Consider the following 19,517-nt stretch of genomic DNA (forward strand, 5'->3'; position numbering starts at 1 on the left):
GAAGTCTCCAGACCACTTCCAGAATGTACATCTTCACCATTCTGTAAAAGTATTTCCTGTTGACTTGAAAAATAAGGTGCTGTAGGTTCTATGTAACATAAGCTCGTATGATAAAAATTTTGACTGGGTGGTTTGATATGGATCTCTGAGCTAAAATGGCAAGACCTTGGTGAAGAAAACAGGCCCTGGAAACTTCAACTGTAGTGCTTGTGTTATCAGAAAACATGCATTCTGTAAATATCAAAGATTGATACATGATGGGATGAACAAAAGAGAATACTAATGGATGTATTGATGACTTTGCATAGTTTCATTCTGTGAATGCATTCTGTGATGCACAATAGAGATTGCTGAATTCCTGTGGCAACTGATTGTAGTAATCCTAATTTTTTCTTTAATCAGCTAATGATAGGTGGATTTCTTTTTCAAAAAGTCCAGAACATAAAACTGAACAATTTTCTTGTGTTTACTTTTGAAGCAACTGTACTGCAGCGTTGCATTTTAAAGGTGCATGAGCACAACAAAGGCAAATATAACTGAGTGTAAAGCTGTTCCTGCAGCTTGGTTGCTGAGAGTGATCAAGCCCAGCAACAGAACTCCAAGCATCTGAGCAGCTATTGGGCACTCAGTATTTAAGAGCTCTGTTTAACTTCCTGATTACTGGGCTGCTTTAGGGCAGTTCTCTGTTAGTAGTTTGTCCTGGATGAGTTTTTCTGTGCTTGAATTTGCACATATTCCAACAGCTTGAAGATGAAAAATGTGGAGCAGCCCATGCCACGTACTAAGGAGGCATTTTGGTTTGTTTTTGCTAGGCCAGCCAGCTTTGGTGTGATCGGATAAGCTACTTTCTGACCTTTGTCAAGTGGAACCAGCTCTTCTCTTGGGGACTTTATCTTACAGGGAATATCAAACACAGTGAATGGAACTGAAGTTTAAAGAGGGAGAAGAGAGGTTGGGCAGCAAGTGCTGAGGGTATGGACTGGTGTGTTTGCAGTAGGATGTTTGACTTCTGAAGATGATTTACAGTGTGAGCTTATGAGATCTGTGGAGGGAGCCTGTACATGCAGTTATGTGCTCTATGAACTGGCACATGGTGGGAATTAGCTGAGAGAGATGGGCAGATGGCTTGAACAATGCACACACAATATTGTGGAGATGTGCCTGTGTGGGTGGCAGTTTGGAGAGGGGAAGAAAATGTGACTTGTAAAGATCGGCTGTGGAGTGATGGACAGGTTCCTCATCATTTGACCATGACATGTCACTGAACTGAAGACTTGATTTTACTGCGTCAATTATTTGGGTGCAGAACAAGTTTTGACTTTACAATAGTATTTATGTAAATTTTTCAAGGACACTTTGTAATACAAGTTGCATTTGACAAAAATACATGGTATGCAGTGTGGAGAGCCATGCAATTTTAACTGTCTCTTCATGTACCCCATTAAATTATATGAGAGGTTTTCTTAATTTTTTTTAAATATTGAATCTAGTGATGTGGAAGCAATTTCAAACAGCAATTTTGTTATAGTCACACAATTGTTAAAGGTGAACTGGGGATACAGGTTGGAGCTTACAGGAGGGAAACTTCAAAAGCTATGATGTTCTGTAAAGAATATCCACTTTGCTATTGAAGGAGATCAAATTTTTGTTTACAAGGACAACTGGAGAAAAAACAATTTCTTTGAAGCTTTTAATACTAGATTGCAAAGTAATTCTGAACCTTTAGGAAAGAAGTCAGATGACAGTCTTTGTACTGTGTTGTCTTAAAATTGAATAGTTAACTGGTGCTTATATATTACATTTAATGTAAACATGTGTGCTGTCTTCTAGTCTGCTTTCAGTTTTTGCTTAAAAAGAGATGTGAAAGTAACAGTTGAAGAACACTGAAACTCTCGGCTCCCTCCTGTTTCTGTCACACAGTTCTTGGCTTCTCCCTCTACCCTCCCGCCTTTGCTGTCTGTGAAGCTTTTAGCTTATATCTTGTGGATGCCAGCAGTTCTCATTAAAATAATGCAAAAGACTGCATGTCTAGTTAGTTCTAATCTAAACTGTTAATCTGCAAACTGAAATTGCCTGAATTATCTGCAAGGCTTGAAAATGTTCCTAATCTAGTTCTTACAGGACATGAAATGCATTCCACATCTCAGCTATGTTCATTTAATCCTGCTGCCAAAGTAGTAATTTGAGCAAATAACTAAAACGTTTAGTGCTTAGGCAAAGACATTTAATCAACAAATCATTGCAGAAGAAAAGAAACTTGTTATACACTGAAGTTTTCCCATTTGACAGCACACAGTAATGGAGTGCTGCAACTTTGTCACCTCTTAGTGTTTAGCCTAACAGTATTTAATTGAAACTTTGTAATAAGAAAACTGCTTGAATAAAGGCTGGTGTTGTTCTGTTGTCATCCCAATACAGGAGGATTTTATTCATAAATCATCCAGTCAGCTAAAAACACTGTTCTAAAATATTCTTCCTACACCAATCAGCTTAATTCTAATGTGCAAGTGCCAGTTCTTACTCAAAATCTACATATATATTTTATCTGTTTACACAAATAATTCTATCTGTTCTATCTAGAAATGGAAGCAATATTTTACTATGTTTTTGTTATGTTTGGAGCTAAGTTAATTTTGTAAAAGGTAGCACTGCTGAACTTCAGACTAGGCTTTTGGGCTTTTTACTAGCTAACACAGTATCTTAAGGCACTTAGGATATATTTCTACTTAAAACTAAAACTTATGCTCTTACTTCATGATTGTGGCTTAATATATTTAAGTTTCTCTAAAGGCTCTAATTTAATCTCTACATTTTTTTCTCTCTCTGAGGGACTTGGAGAGGCTTCTATTTCATGCATCCCAACAGTAGCTTTGTTTGCATGTGGAAAAATGGAATTTTATGTAGTCTGTCCTTAGTACGTGCAATAGTTGTTCTGCCTTTTGGCAGCATTGAACATTGAACCATTCTTGCTGCTTCACATTTTAGAAGGCATCTGTATATGAATTCCATTTGAAGGATGGCATTAACCAAGTGTCAAGTGTCACTAATAAGTGTCAAACATTTTTAGGAATGTTAGTCATGAGTATGAACAGAATTCCTGGATTGGGGGAACTCATGGGTTTTTAAAAAATATATTAGCAAAATGTGGCATAGCATAACATGTTGCAGTATTTAGGTCATGATGCAACTTTTATAATGTATATGAACAGCTTGCCTTCTGGTTTTCTACTTAAAAATAAGAGACAGGATTTAAAAATGAATGAATAAGGAAAGTGGAAACATAGGGCTCAGTTGAATGCTAATGGAATGTCTTTGTTTCCTTGCTTTGTGCTTAACATTGTAACTCTTGCATATAATGTGTATGGAGTGTTATTCAAAGAAAACAACAATTAAAATAGAAGTCTAATTGGAAGGGGCTATTAATATGGACCTTTTCTATTGGTTGCTGAGGTCTGCTCTTTGTTCCACAAATACATAAAATGGGGATGAAATTATTCTAGAAAAGGAAATTCTGGATAGTTCCTGTTTGCAGGTTGGGTAAGAGATGAAGTACATGGCCTCCACTGCCAGCTCCTAAGGTGTGAAACAGGGAGTACTTCAAAGGGGGTTCTGTCTGTGTGTTGTCATGGTAGTGGTGGTGTTGGTATCCCATCCTACCAGAGAGGAGGGATTTGGGCCACACAACTCAAGTGATGTAAACAGTTCCTGATCTTGGACAGTAACCTGCCCTCTGACTAGGGAGCCATGCCTCAGGACAGATTGAGGACTTTACCTTAGCAAGGTGTGATTTCAGTGGGAAGGAAATCACACCTTTCCCTATATTTTCACCCTTCAGGGGTAAGGATATGCTCCTTTCTGGTACCTCAAAATATGTGTGCCTTCTCAGTCAATGATCTTTCTCAGCTGTCAAGGAAAGTTTAAGCTTTTGTGTGAGGAGGGATAACTTCACAAATACTCCTGTATGCAGGAGGCCTCTGTGCATGGTATCCTGATGCTCTACTCGTCCTTCTGCTGGTCTTTGGGAGTAGTAGCCAGCATAACTGGAGGGCGGGCTTTTTAGATGGCATATGGAATAGGGGGATACCCAACTGTGGGAGAGTATTTTTCTGTCTTAATTAGCCTGGGCTGCATGACCTCATAAAAAATAGCAAAAGGGACATTTCAGTGGTCATTGGGATTTGGAGGCTTTTTGAGAAATGAGAGATTATTGGGTAGGCTTTAGAAACTTGACTCCAACAAATCACAGTAGTGTTGTTTTTCCTAGGGAATGAATTGTTTCTTGGGGTCTAAATTTATTATCGTTAAATATTTTTCAAATACTTCCTTGTCTGTATGATTGAGATTTTTTTTTTTTAAATCTCATGCAGATCAAGTACTTTGGCTGCTCAGTCAGACCTTCTTGACTACAAATTCTTCCAAATATAGGTTGTATTTTTTGTTCCTGTCCTTTTTCCCCATCCTCTTCCTGGCCTAAAGCAGATGTCTTGTTGTTTTTCTTTACAGGCTCCAGATAAAAGGAAAGCATTAGAAGAGACCAAAGCCTACACAACTCAGTCTCTAGCCAGTGTTGCTTATCAGATCAATGCACTGGCCAACAATGTGTTACAACTGCTGGACATCCAAGCGTCCCAGCTACGGAGGATGGAGTCCTCTATCAACCATATCTCCCAGGTAATATCTTTTCTCTTTTAATAGAGGATTGACTGTTGGTGGAGGCATTATCATGTCTCTTATTATTGAGTTGGATAGTTTATGTTGACTTTATTGTGACAGAAAACGGTAAGGTTTTTTTCTTTCTAATATTTATGAAATATGCTTTGTGATTAAGGTCATGTCCCAAATAAAATAGTTCCTGTATCAAGAATGCTGGAATTTGATTTAAATTGACTGATTTAAAGCAGGAATTAATTATTAAGATTTCAAGATCTGAAGCTGCACTTGAGGGAGGGGTAGAGAGAAGGATTCTGTTTCAGAAGGAAATCCAGTTAGATGTGCCATATGAGAGGTGGTATTTTATTTAACACATGCAATGAGTTCATTTGTTTTCATAGCCTTGCAGGACATAATTTCATGTGCTGTATGGAAGGGGAGGGGGGTTCACATGCTGCCACTCTTGGTCAAGCCAAAATCCTTCCCAGCTAAGGCAGCTGAATGAGTGAGCTGACCTGACTTGTACTGTGACTGCAGTATTGGAGTTGCTGCAGTGAGAACATGGAAATAGATGACAGGAAAGAATAGGCCAATCCTTCTCTGTGGCAGCCTGTATTTCCCTGGCTGAAGCTTCACCCTGTCTGCCTGCTTCTGTGGGGGTAAGCATTGCTGCTGCTGCCTGCTTTGTACCTATCATTGGCCTCATTGTATGCTAACTCAGCCAAAAATGTCTGCTGTGTTTAATCTGGAAGTGGCTTGCTGCATAGCCAGGTGTGTGCCATGTTAGTGCCAATGATGGCACGGGCAGAGCTCAGTTATTTCATGCTTACACTGGTGTTCTGAAATGGGCTTGAGGGAGTTGTTAAAAGCCCAGTATCCACTCTGTTGTGCTCTTACCGAAATTCAGTTGGATCTTCACTGGACGTTGTCCCATGTCTCTTTGAGATGTTTCATAAACAAATAGCACAGGATGCAACCTAATATGTTCTTCAGTGCAGCCAGTGAATAAAAAACCTTAGTCGGTCAGCCAGCATCCTGTTGGTGGTACACCTTAGACCAAATATGTGAAAGAAAATGCTTCTTATGGTCTCTGTTATCTCCCTCCCCAGCCCTGCTAACCTCTCTTTACTGATTTTTTAGAGTTGTTCTAAACATCTTTCTGTGAAATGACAGCACAATGGTTTTGTCTAAAGCATGTCAGCAGGGAGAAGATTCCAGTGCATATGGAAGGGCCCTCCTAGTAACAAACCTATCAAAAAGGCATGTGAGGTTAAGATGTGCTGAGAACTAAACAATGCTAAGAGCTGTGTAAAGTATTTAAAAGGTACCTTCCACTGAAACAGGAGAGTAGGAGGAAATGAAATTGCAGTAGATGAGTTTTTTAATTCTGTTAAGTATTCAGAGATGCTGGGATTATGACTACCTTTTAAGAAATGACTGGATAAAGAACTGAATCTATGGACTTTCCCAAGCATTGGATGCCGTCTTACACTGAGCACATTTTTTCTTAAGTGTTTGAGAGCTGCAGTGTGTGTGAGTGATTATTGTTAAATTCTCATTGGCCCACTGATATGACTAACCATGGAAAAAGCCAAAATGTTTGATTCTAGCATAAAAGGTGTTAACCCACTGTACTGTTTGCTGCTTGGATTGAAGACACTGTGCTGAAAGCTATTGAGTCACCTGATACATGAACTGTTTGCTAAAGGCTGGGAACAATCAGTGCTTTGTAAAGCTTTTGAGGAGTGTTTAGCAGGTCACTTGCTTGTAGTTTCTGTCCTGGTTGGGCTTGCCTGAAATTAATCCTTGCTTATAAATGAACCTCTGCGGACTAATTTTGTAGAATTAAATGGGATACAGATAATGCACACATACCAGCTCAGCTATTTGCTTTTAAGTGTTTCTGCTCAAATGCTTCAACTGCTTTTCTGAAATCAGATGTACAGTTGCTGTGATAGGCTGTTTTTAAATGCTTTGGGATCTCCAGAGTGTCCTTCCCTGTGCCTGTATCAATTGTGAATATTTTCATGTTATTTTCAAAGCATGGGGATGAACAGATTCTCAAAATGGCATTATTTTTCATGGAAGAGGTATTTCCCAGAAACACAGAATTGAGGCATTGCCGATCAATTACTCGATTCTGGGTTTTGCAAAAAAAGAGCAGCTATCTGTGAAATAAGGTACAGTTTGATAGTTATTCTAAGGAAGAAAGTCCTGTGGCTCTTCTGAGCACAGGCTGTTTCTGTTCCCGTACTGTTTTTCAGTTCACTGTGCTTGTTCTCCAGAATGACTCTAAGCTAAATCCCTGGATAGCTAAGCCTGATTAGTAGCCACTCTGTATTTTTCCTAGCTTAGTGTCTTCTTCAGTGGAAAAAGACCTCATGAAAATTTAGGTGATGGACTAGTGTGTTATTATTGTTACTGGAGCCTAATTTTATAGATGGAAATTGTGCTTGGTTTTATAGGAAAAAAATTGTTGGGCTTTGGTTTCTGGTTGAGCACAAATGCAGAGGCTTCACATGAGTAATTGCAGTGTGGTGAGGGAACACTTGTCTGAGGTGGAGGCCATGAACAGCTCCAGGAATGGCTTTCACATAGCAGCCAGAGCAAAAACCTGCCCAGCTTGCATCTGTATTTTTCTGTAGTTACAGTTGTCTTTCAGCTGTAGTGCCTGTGACCTGCCATATGATAATTTACTGCACCCAGTACAGGGGGCTGTGCACATAGAGCTCAGCTCTTGGTTTAAATCCTTCATATTGACTTGGAGCATTGCCAAGCTGACTTGACCTTTCCAAGCTGCTCTGATATGGCAGAGCAGAGACTTGGTCACTCTTCTGGAGAAGTTTGAAAACCCTTCTGGGATAAGGGATCCTACTTAATTACCCCATTAGGCAAGATTTGAGTGGAAAAAGCTAGTAAGCATATACTTTGCATCAACACAGGCATCAAGACTTCACTGATGGCATTAACTTAGCAAATATGCCAGACACTATCCTACAAGAAGGGCTGAATGCAGGATCCAGGGAACTATAAGCCTGTCAGCCTGACCTTGGTGCCACGGAAGGTAATGGAACGCATCATCTTGAGTGCTGTCACGTGACACATGAAACCAGGTAATCAGGCCCAGCCAGGATGGGTTTGTGAAGGCAAGTCCTGCTTGATCAACCTGATCCCCTTCCATGACAAGGAGACACACTTAGCGGATGAGAGAGAAGCTATGGATGCGTCTACCTGGACATCAGTAAAACCTTTGACACCATTTCCCACAGCATCTCTTGCAGAAACTGGCTGCTCTTGGCTTGGATGGGTTTGCTCTTTGCTGGGTAGAAAACTGTTGAGATGGCCAGGCCCAGGAGTGTTGGTGAATGGAGTTACATCCAGCTGGTCACCAGTCACCAGTGGTGTTCGCCAGGGCTTGGTATTGGGGCCAGACCTGTTCAATAGCTTTATCAATGATCTGGATGAGGGGATTGAGAGTACCCTCAGTCACAGCAAGTGGGGTAGAAGTGTGGAAGGCAGGAAAGCTCTGAATGGGGATCTGGACAGTGTGGATGGATTGGAAGAGGCAAATGGTCTGTGGTTCAACAAGACAAAGTGCCAGGTGCTGCAGTTTGGCTACAACAACCACATGCAGTAGTCCAGGCTTGGAGAAGTATCAGGGAAGCTGCCCAGCAGAAAAGGACCTGGGGGTTTTGATTAACAGAAGCTGAACCTGACCCAGCATGTGCCCAGGGGGCCAAGACCACCAGTGCCATCCTGGCCTGTGTCAGAAGTGGGGTGGGTAGCAGGACTAGGGAAGTGATCGTCCCTGTGTACTCAGCACTCTTTCTTGGTTGTACTCAACTCTTCCTCTCCTCTTATTGGAATTAAGAGTTGACTTAAAACATGTACTTTAAGATACATTTTTTGCTGCTTCATTTCCACAAAGTTCAAGAGAATGAAGATGGGACAGCCAGATTTCTCAGAGGAGAGAGGTTGACAGGGACATCCTTGTTTACTGTGTCAAAACTGAAAAATATAACAGATCAGCACTCATGTTTATATCAGAGCTGCAGCACTGAGTGTAGCAACTCTTCCTTTTTTTTCCTCCCTCTACATAAACAGCTTTTAAATAGCTCAGTATTTAAATCCAAGCATGAAGAAAGCAATAGTCTCCTTTTTAAGAAATTATAATTTTCACCAGGAAACACCACTCCCCTTAAACATTCAGTGTGAAGATTTTCTTTTGCATCTGAAGCTCTCCTCTAATGCAAAATAGGGACTATTGTAGAACAATGTGTTCTGAAAGCATCTCTCATTAAAAAAAGATATGTGCACATCTTTTGTTACCATTTAAAATTATAAGGTTTTAGAATTAAAAAAATAATTTATAAACTCCCCTGAATTAGTTCAGAAGAATCCTGCCTATTACCATCCATGTCTAATTAATTATGTGTGTAGTGCCATGTGCAAGGAGAAAGCCAAATGCCTTATGTTGCTGCAGCGTGGTTGTGTAGGTAAAGTTGGGGCAATGGTGCAGATACACAGATATCTTCTCAGAGGCTTTCTGAATCCTACAGCTGTAGCCTGTGTTGAATCCTGAATACTAAGGCCTTTCCATTGAGTTAGCTGCCAGTCAGGACTGCTGTGGATTAGGTTTCAGAGAAGTTCTGCTGAACATGTTCTAGGGCTGTAAGGGGCGAGCTCCAAAATAGTAACAAGTTGGTGTTTGGCAGGGAAGAGGAGCACAAGAGCTGTTATATGCTCAGCCGCTGGTGTTTGAAGGGGCAGTGCAGTGGTGGCTCTTTATAGGAAAGAGCTTTCAGAGTGTGTGTGTACTTTGGATTAATGTGATACTGCATTTAGGGATTGAGTATAATCACAACACAGTTTAATTTATGTTTAAAAGCCAAGAAATAGAAAGATGAATCTGTTGATGAATGTAGATGGTCATGCCTAGAAAGAAGCAATTATGTGAAGAACTTTAGTACACTTATGGATAGGAGCAAATGACCTTTCCAGATCCTCTTAATGGTGACTCTGCTTCCAAAGTACAGTTCTCCAGGTACTTTTGTGCTGAAGTTGCCTCTTTAAAAAGAAGTAAGTGCTTAGCCCCTGACCTTTGTTTCTGACCTCAAGAACATATGGGCTAGATGGAAGGACTGTTAATTGGAGAGAAGATTAGCCAGAACTAGCAAATGGTTCACTGCTGCTAACAAGCAGGGTCAGTACTGGAGCCTACAGTGTTCAGAACATGCTTTGGAGACCATTCAGAACATAAAGCATATCCTCAACAAATCTGGGACTAACTCTAAATTAGGAAAGATGATTCATACACTGCATGGCAGAGCTTCAGTATGCAGGACTCTTATTGAACCAGCAAAAACCTCAGGAAACTGGGCAAGGTGCATGGTCCTACACCCTAGGGTAGGGCCCAAAGTGCATTTGTATGCATTGGGAGGTGACTGTGAGTAGCAATGGATTGGAAAGGAGCTGGTATGCTGATGAGTGCTGTGCTGAGCATGAGCCAATGCCACAAGACTGTCTAAGTGAAGCAGTGTGGTGGAGCTGCCTTGGGAAGATTGTGGCTGACAGATAGAAGGCAATGATGCGATTTCGTCTGGAGTACTGGGTCTGGGCTGTTTTTTTTTTTTTTGTCACCTCTGTCTTGTTCAAGAGTGATTTAGGGAAACTGAAGACACTCCAGCAGAGAGGGCTGCAGAGATGGTCAGGGGCTTGGAGCATGCAGCCTGCAAGAAGAAGTTGAAGGAGTTGTGTTAATTTGGTCTGGTAAGGAAAAAGCAAAGCAGTGAAGCTATGGTAGCCCGTTAGTACTTAAGTCTGTTTCTGTCTTTGCAGTTGGTCTTTTGCTTGATAGTGATGGTGTAATGTTAAACAGCTAGCCATAAGCTGAAGCTTGGCAGATTAGTACATGGAGTTGGGAAAAGCCTTTTTATTTTGGAGTGTGATCTCTGCCATGACTTTTTGGTATTACACTGCAGCAGCTGGATGTATCCTAAAAGCTGGCTTTGTATCCTTGAAAGGCACAGCATAAATTATAGGAACTAATTGGTGTGGGGGGAAAGATAATTACAGAGTCAGGGGAGAAACTGCCATTACATATCTACAAATCTTGTATGCTCCACTTCCATCCAGACTTTCCTTTCCACACATCCAGAAGTCTGTGGAGAGACCAAAAGTATCAGCAAGAGCTACTGCATTGTCTAATGTTGTATACATTAAAAAGATAATGTATTCTCTCTGGTTCTCTTTGACTGCCCCTGCCTGTCAGCAGCCACAAATACTCTAAATATGGCAAGAAACTTGCACCTTTTGTTTAGATTAAACTTGCCTTGGGTGACGTTCCCTCTCCTAGTAAAGTGCTGACAGTTATCTCTGTGGCCTTTGCTTCACATCCTGTTCATCCTGTTCTCCCCCGATAGAGGCCAAGGCTCCAAGAAGTTGTGCCGTGCTTGCTCTGTTTGTCTGCTTTTGAAAATTGTTGTCAACTTCATGCATATCAGCTTCTACATGATATATATGAATTGCTCAGAAAGTAGTATAATGTGTGAGAGTTGCCTTGTCAGCCATTCAGCTGAGAAATTCCCTTCATGTCCACAAATGAATACATGTAGGATGTCCGTAATTCCTGTGCAGTTCAGCTGATGCACTTAAAAAGAAAACCCCAGCACATTACCAACAAATAAATCAAAGCAAGCCCTCCATGACAGTTAGGTACTCCTATGAGAGAGTAACCACAATGTCAGCCTTTCTGTGATGGGGAAGAGCAGTTGCTTTGATGAAGAAGAAACTGAACCAGAAACTTTTGTTTCACACTTTTTTTGTTTGCCCTGTGGAATGCAGGGTTTGGAACATGTTTTTGGGGAATGGGCAAAGTTGCTTACTTTAATAGCCATTGACTGTCATGAATTCCTTCATATGCTTAATCCCATTTCACCATCTACCAGAAGGGCAGTCTGAATGCATAGTTTTCAATGTGTTTTAGACCATTAAAACCTTCTTTCTGCTCAATGATTATTTGGCTGTAAACTCTAGATACCTCATTAAATACTGAATTAAGAGGCCTGATGCAACCTCTTGTTTTCTGAAATCAAAGCCAAAAACCCAGGACTGTGAACATGACTCTGAAAGGCCTTTTTGACAATTTTGTGTAACAAAGGAGTCATCAGTGTTTGTGCAGTCTTTTTAATGAAAACCTCTCATATCTGGAAGCTATACCAGGCTGATGAAATGCGTCACTAACCTGATATAAAGTCACATATTGGACTTTCCAGGGAGTCTTGGTTTGTTTGGGGTTTTTTTCCCCCCTTCAGATGCATCTGATTACCTTGCTGCCTGAATTTAATTTTCCTTCTATTTCAAGTCTTAGTAAGCCAGCAGTACCCACATATGAATAGTTCTTGGTTTACATCTCATTAAAGTTTTATCTCTGTCAATGTTTTAATTGCATAAATGCAGTGTATGAGGTGATAAGAACATTGTGCCTAATAAAACAGCAGGTAACCAGCTACCAAAGCATTTAGTCAGTTGCTATACCCGTGCCATCCAGTGCAGCTATTTGGGATGTTGGTTTTTGTGGCAGCTGGGTAGTGGTGTGCTTGAGCTGACTCTTTTTGGGGAAATAGAGGGGAGAAACAAGTACAAGAAACTTACTGTGGAGAAGATGAGTAACAGCATTCATTGTACAGCATCACTGAAGCTGCCGGTCAAGCACAACACATCCTGCTGGGTGCTTGTGGCTGGACTTCTTGTGCTGTTCAGATAGGGATCGCTTAGTGATTTCTGCTGGCTGGTTTTACTAGGACCACATAAGTGCTTAGTTAACTTTGATCTGCAGGTGGAAAACCAAGTAATGATTCACATGGGTGTTTATAAGCCAGTAATAACACTGCCACTTTTAATGCTGCTGCTGGTTTGACTTTATTCTCTTTTTTAGCAGCCTTTTGGGACCCATTGGTATCTGTTATGCATGTCTTGTAAAAGCCTCCTTACAGGTCATACATATACAAGGAATACTTTATTAGTTCATGGGAGGTCTATGAATATTTGTTAGCCGCTCTTCTAAAGAGTTGGGACAACTTCTGTTGGTTTTTTTTAACTTCGTACTTTTGTAACTTTGAAAAAGTGTATATGAAGTGTGAAAATCTGTCCAACTATGTTAATATCACTAAACACTTGTTACATGGCTCCTGAGCCCCAGTGGGAATCCCCTCCCTTCCCCAGCATCATCTCTGCATCACTGGGGCAGTCACAGACCACAAAGGGAAGCTTCCCTTTACTGTACCACAAAAAAATGTGAAATTGTGTTGGGTGATATAATTTATGGCTGAAGACCTAAATAAGTTACCGTGAACATTGTTTATTTGAGACAGCTTATTTTGCTGGCGAATATTGTTGTTTCTTCCCTCTCCCTGCTGCTAGTGCCATCAGAGAGGGCATTATGGCCCTCTGTAGTAGTGGAAATAAAACTGTAAATTTGTTTGTTTAAAAGCTATACTGTATATAGGATTTTTATTTTTTAACAAAACTCGTCAAGAATGTGTCTTGAATGAGCACATTTCAAGTGACAATTGGCTAAGGCCATCATTTGCTATTTCACCCGTTCCTATGTGGTATGTTGATTATGCATACAGAAGTAACCAGCATAAAAGTGTGTGTGTCTCTTTCTCAATTCCAAAAAATAGATGACTAAAGCTGTCATTTTTGTCTCTAATATTAAATTCCGGTTCCAACAAATAGTTATATTATTTAATAATTTTGGCTAATATTGTACCTAATTCTATCTTATTGTTTACATTTTTATGCCCATATATGACCACAGAATCACAGGGTTTTTATTTTTTTTTTTGTTTCCTCTTTGAGAATCTGCTGAGTAGCTATGACTTCTTAATGAATGTATCTTTGTACAAGTGCTAATGTTTAATGTAGCTTTACCTGTTCATGCCTAAATGCATTTGCTTCTTCCCCTCACATGTTGTCCTAGCATGATTATGTACTATGGATCCAGTGGTACAATTCAGCATGGGCTCACACCACGACTGAAGCACGGCTTGCTGTTTCTTTAACTGGCTTCTCTGTCCTTGCTTGCAAGAGAAAAATAATAATCAACCTGATCTTGTCATGCTATCTCAAATTCCTCTGTGTGGCAAGATCAGGAGCAGCAAGGGTATGATTAAAAGCTATTAGGCTTCTAAATATAAAATAAGAACAAGTAGGATGGGAACCTTAGAGTTGAGAGGGATCATGATGGAAATAATAAAACATACCATTGCTTCAGGAAAAGTCAGTTGGGCCATCATTTGAAAATATAAATACAAGGAAATTGAATAATGACTGAAGGGCTTGATTTGAACATAGGAATTTCTGCTTGCATGTTGAACTCGGTGTCTTAGAGGATTATTTTTTTCATTTTAAGATAATATTTTTGAACTGTGTTCAAAACTAGGCTATATAAGGTTGCAAGATAAGCCTTCAAACCACAAATCAACCTTTATCTGACTGGAAAGGAGATAAACATCATCTTTGGAAAGCTAATCCTTTTATAGGATTTTCTTATGTGTGTTGTTAAGTATTGAGCAAGATGCAGTAATGGCCAGATGTACAGGACTAGAAAAGATGAGTTCCGCTGAGGATAAGGCTTGTCACCTAAGCTAGGCTGAAAAAGGTCCTAGCTGAAGTTTTTGAATAGGGTATCTACTTTTTGCTCTTTAATAGCTTATAGGTAGTGTATGGTAAGCTAATAAAAAGCCTAGTGGTGTGACAATTTGTGTGTTCCTCTAAATAGTTTTTGAATTTCTTTTCATTAAAACTTAGATTACAAATAAGAAAAAAACTTATCTTGAAATTATGCAGTTTACATGCACATGTCTTGGTTGATTATGGCTTCTGAGAGTGGTAGAAATGGTAGAAATATGGAATATTATGTTATTTCAGTTATCCGTCTCGGGGTACTTTTTGCCTGCTGTGGTGATGAGTGAGATGCTGAAGTAATTGAGGACCATCTCATTTTGGGAAATGGAGAGACCTCCAAATCCTAACAGAAATATTCTAACCTCATGTAATTATGAGTCATTAAGGTAAAGGAAGAAAGTCCAGTCAAAATGCCAGAAACAAGTTAGTCTTTCTCAGCTATCTACTCTCCTGCCTGTGTCACTATATTTTGATTTAGTTTCTTCATACACCCTAAATCTCATGTTAAGATCCAGTACCAATAGGGTTATATCAGCTAAAAGCTGAGAGGAGGCAGGTCATCCTTTATTTTATTTGTTCCACTCTTCACACTGAGAATGGCCGTCTTGCCACTTACATATCCCTGGTTTAGCCTGATGTGTAGTTAAGCATATATGGTTTTGTGTTATGGATGGTGTTCAGACCTGTAGGTATGTCTGCTAGTGCCTTATTTTGATGGCAGCATGACAGCTGGCCTCAGAAATGCTGCATCTATTACAGTTTTGAAGCACCCATGATGTAGTGGTAGTGTTTGATGGTACTCTGGCATCTGAATGCTAAAATGGGAGGAGAGAATTTCTGGGGGTGTTCATGGTGCTTTGGTTAAAATAACAAGTTTTTCCCTTTTCTGAGCTCAGGCTCTGGCCCATGAATAAATAACAAAAAGCTCAGGAAGTGGGGGATGGTTTCCATACGCCCTCACTGAGCAAAACTCAAGTTCAATCACTGGGGATTTTGCTGCTTTAAGCAATAAATTCCTCCTGCAGTGCAGTGTGCCCCTGGGCTGGCATCTAGAATATCAAGCTTCACTCCCAGTTGGCTTGCTTTGTACTTCTAGATGTCCAGATGTGGGAGCAAAAGGATAGTGAGGGGACCACTACTCCAAGTTACTGGCATCTTATTTCCAGCTCAACAACTTTAAGACTGTATTTTCTTGAGCTGCATTAGTGTGTAGTCCTTCAGTCAATGCTGAAATGTCTTCAGATGTGCTCTCTCCTGGAGCTGGCTGAAATACTTGGACTATATATATCTGACATTTAAAAAAAAATTATTTGAAAAACTTTCAAAATACTGGTTTTCATGTGAAATGTTTGCCTAGAATATGTTTCAGAGAATGCTGCTGACTGGTCATTATTGAATAATGACAGATCACCTCCTTTGAGAATATTGAAAAGCATCATTAATCAGTAGAAACTGATTTAAGAAAATGTGGGATGAATTTTTCCAAATGCATTTTTAGAAAGCAGAGGTTCTGCAAACAATTATGTGACTTAAACAAACATCCTGGGAAAACAGATTGTGAGCAGTCTGCAGATCTTACTTGGATAACTTTCCTGTGTACTCTTCCCCTTTTGCCCATTTGCTGAGATTCCTTAGTCATGGTAAAAAAAAATTGTTAAAACAAATGTGTAGTTGTTGTTTATATTGGCTGTATACTTCTGGGAGTAAACACACTCCGTATTGCTGAATGGATATACACAGTTTAAATCCAAAAAGTACATTGACCTCCCCAGACTTTACCAAAGCAGTGGGGGAAGTAGGCCACAGAAGTTTGCACAGCTGTCTCTTTTGTAGCTCATTAAATTGTGTTGTGCTGTACCCCTTCATCTCTTGGAGAGCTCAGTAGCACCTCCCTCCCTGATTAAGGGTATCTCAATCCACCTTCCTGTGCACTCAGGTTTCTTGCAGGTGTTTAGTGACTCTTCACCGTGTGTTTTGCTGTCCAGCGCTGCACAGATCAGTGTCCAGTTGTGCACATGTCTGTGGTGGTTGTTACTGTGGAGTGGTAGAACTGCCTCTTGAAACTCTGTGGTGCCATTCAGTGGCTTATAAACACACCATGGTGTTTGGAGCACCCTCACCAGGCAGCCCCTCTACCCTCCTCAGTTAGCTGTAAACACTTCAGTGGTCAGTATAGTGGTATAATGTATGTATAACTTCTGCCTTAAGTGACAGTAGGAGATGGCCAGTCTTCTTTTTCCTGCCATTCTCTTGTGACAGGCAGTGTTTTATTCTTGGCCCCCTATTCCCTGACTTGTGGGCTCAATTATCTTGGAGACAAGGTCTTAAGAGCTGCAGTCTTCCAGCTGCTTTTTTGACTGGCTTCATTCTCTTTGTCCTCTCCACTGGCTGATGCTCTGCTTCTCCCCAAGTGTTTGCAATCATATTTAATCATTATGCTAATGACTGCACAGTGGAAATGGCTGATTTGAGCACATGGTCAGTCTAATGAATTGACTGTAGCAATAGTAGGATAATACATTCAGTAGCAGGGACATAGTGATGTGCCTGTGTCTCTGTGCCTATGCACAAAACTTCTCTTCAAGACTTGCACTGTCTTTTAACCTGCCATCAGGCTGCAGTGTTTGTGTTCAGGTGCTTTTGCACAGGACAGAGTCAAGATCTCACTTTTGGGTGTGTACATGTACAAGCCTGAGATATGATCCTGGTGGAGGGGCTGAGTGATGGCGCGGCTTCTTCTTGAGCCAGTCTCTCTCTGTCAGTAGGCCCTGCCTTAGAAAAAGTTCTGGGTCAGTAAGGTCTGGATGTTACCAGCAGATGTAACTGCAGTGTTTCATATCAGTCGTGGCCAAGAGTTGGGAGGCTAAGGGAAATCCATTTACAGAAACAATGTGCAACTTCCTGTTTGACTTGTGTGTGGAAATAAAAATGGCAATGGAGAACTAGAGCAGCCTTAGCAAGTCTATCTCTGCCTTGGCCCTTCCTTCCCACCCTGTTAAACTGGTAAATGTCATATTTGCTTGTCTGTCTTCTGCTTTTACTTAATATATCCCAAATTGAAAGAAGTCTGTATGACTCAGTCCAAAATAGTAGCGCAGTCTTAGAAAACATGTGAGGGAATTTTTGTCAACTCTCCTTTTTTGCCTGAGTATTTTAATAGGCATCCACATGCAATGCTGTGGAAACTCAATTTTTGGAAGAAGTTTGATCTGATGGAAGTTCATGATGCTTCTAAGCTTGTCCTCTGTTGATGTACCTTCTTGCTGGAGGGCATTTGGGAAAGGAGAGGCTGCATCAGAAAGTTGATCTGGTTTGTTCTATATATGTCTATATTTGAAAACAAAAGTGAGGAACTTATCAGATCCTAGTTGTTTTGGTATTCAAGTTACATGGAAGAGCTCTTTTCTACAATAATATGCAGAAGATAGTAGCATGGGTAGTAAGTGAACTGTAAAGTAGAATATGGTACTGAAAACTTTTAGATTGGAATCTGTAGTGGCTGAGGATTGTTCCTGCCACCCTATTTTTACTGATGGACAGGGTGGACAAGAGGAAGAAAATCGCTGTTGGTGGTTATCATTCCACTGGAATAGCACCTCACAGTGTTGCAACAAAGTTACTTGCCATAGCATCTTGCCTACTTTTTTATTAATTTTTTTTAAAAGTCCAGAACTTTAGTAGTTCTCTTCTGGACAGAGTGGAATATTCAAGTCTCGAATGTTCAACCCTTGAGAAATAGGAATTTCATATAGGGTAAGCTATGTTTGTGGCACTAATCCAGGAGGGTTTGTGGTGTAGATAGTGTGGCCTTGAGCCACGTGATGGCTGTTTAATTAATACTCATGAGTTACTCCTGGTGCAGTGCTGACCCAGCTGAAAACCAGCACATCTCCCACTAGCTGGTATCACTGCCATCAGATGACATGATCAAAGAGGGACAAAAGAACATTGTGCCTTGGGCAATTTGTAATCAGACTATGTCTGTAGGTAGCTAAAGGATACCCATCGTCATTCTAACATCTGCTGTCCTTGTTTTATGTGTGGGAGAAATAGTCTTTCTTAGAACTGTCAGCCTTACGTGTTTCGTAGGCCCTGAATTCATGTGGAGAAGGAGGAAAGGCTTTGGGAAAGGCGTTTTTGTGTATGTGTTTGTGTATTTGTGTGTGTATGTGTATATTTTGTTGGTTTTAGATTATTTGGTGATTGGGATTTCATATTTTAAGAAAAGTGTCTGAAAATTAATCCAGACCACTTTCAAGTAAATATATGTGATAAAGAATAGCTTTTATGTGAGTTTTGTTATTTTTTAGATAATAATTATTTTGAAATATACAATAAATCCACTATCCCATCCACGTAACATAACCTTTATCATTGGAAAATATTTTATTTTTGCTATTAGAGCTGATTAAATAAAGCACTGAAGAGGTGATACATTAAGGCTAAAGCAATATTAGCTCACTTTCTCTTGGTGTGGGCTCTGTCCCATGCTCTTACCAATTTGACTTGCCAACTTACAACTAAATGTGAAGTATTGGGCTTTGGGCTTTTTTTTATTGTTTTTGTTCAAGCATGAGCATTCTGACTTATCATTGTTACAGCTTTATCAGCTTCTTACCTCAGACAAACTTACAGAAAATTCAGACTTGTTCTGTTGAGTTTATTTTTCATAGGATTTTTTTAGGTGGTTTCCTTTTCAGCCACCTGCAGTGCGCTTTGCAATTGCACATGTTCATCTCCTGTGAAGTTGCTTTTTTTGGCACACAAAATGCTTTTTGTTTGACATGCAGTTTTGTTCTACTCCCATGGTGGTTCTTTAGTGAGTCCAAACTACTGAAGAAGCCGTTTAATTTTTCCTTTCTGTTGTGCTTTCCTACAGTCAAAAATATATTTAGGTGTGTATGTTTTGTTTAATTCTAGACAAGTGCATTGCTTCCAATAAGGAAGAAGGACTCAATCAGCTGCTTTAAAATGCTGGAACTCTTATGTGAAAGCTTGCATAAGCATATTCAGTTTCTTTTTCTTCTTTTTTTCTTTTGAATTGACTTAGTCATGCATATCTTCAGGAATACCCAGCAAAAAAAAATTTGAAGTTACTAATATCTAATTTCACAGACTGAAATACACTTAACACATACAGCTGGAATTTTGACTTTGCATAATCAAAAGCATTTATG

General features: G+C 40.0%; 1 protein-coding gene across 12 annotated transcripts in view; it reads left to right on the forward strand.

Moving 5' to 3' along the window:
* The window catches only part of ABI1 (abl interactor 1), a 77,413-nt gene that overhangs the window by 18,761 nt on the left and 39,135 nt on the right, over positions 1-19,517 (forward strand). For all 12 annotated transcript variants that reach the window (XM_058832965.1, XM_058832972.1, XM_058832967.1 and 9 more), the window contains exon 2: positions 4,504-4,671. In XM_058832965.1, the coding sequence (XP_058688948.1) occupies positions 4,504-4,671 (168 nt within the window). The remainder of the gene's footprint in view (positions 1-4,503; positions 4,672-19,517) is intronic.

The sequence above is a fragment of the Poecile atricapillus genome, chromosome 2 (genome assembly GCF_030490865.1).
Source record: "Poecile atricapillus isolate bPoeAtr1 chromosome 2, bPoeAtr1.hap1, whole genome shotgun sequence".
Classification (NCBI taxonomy): Eukaryota; Metazoa; Chordata; class Aves; order Passeriformes; family Paridae; genus Poecile; species Poecile atricapillus.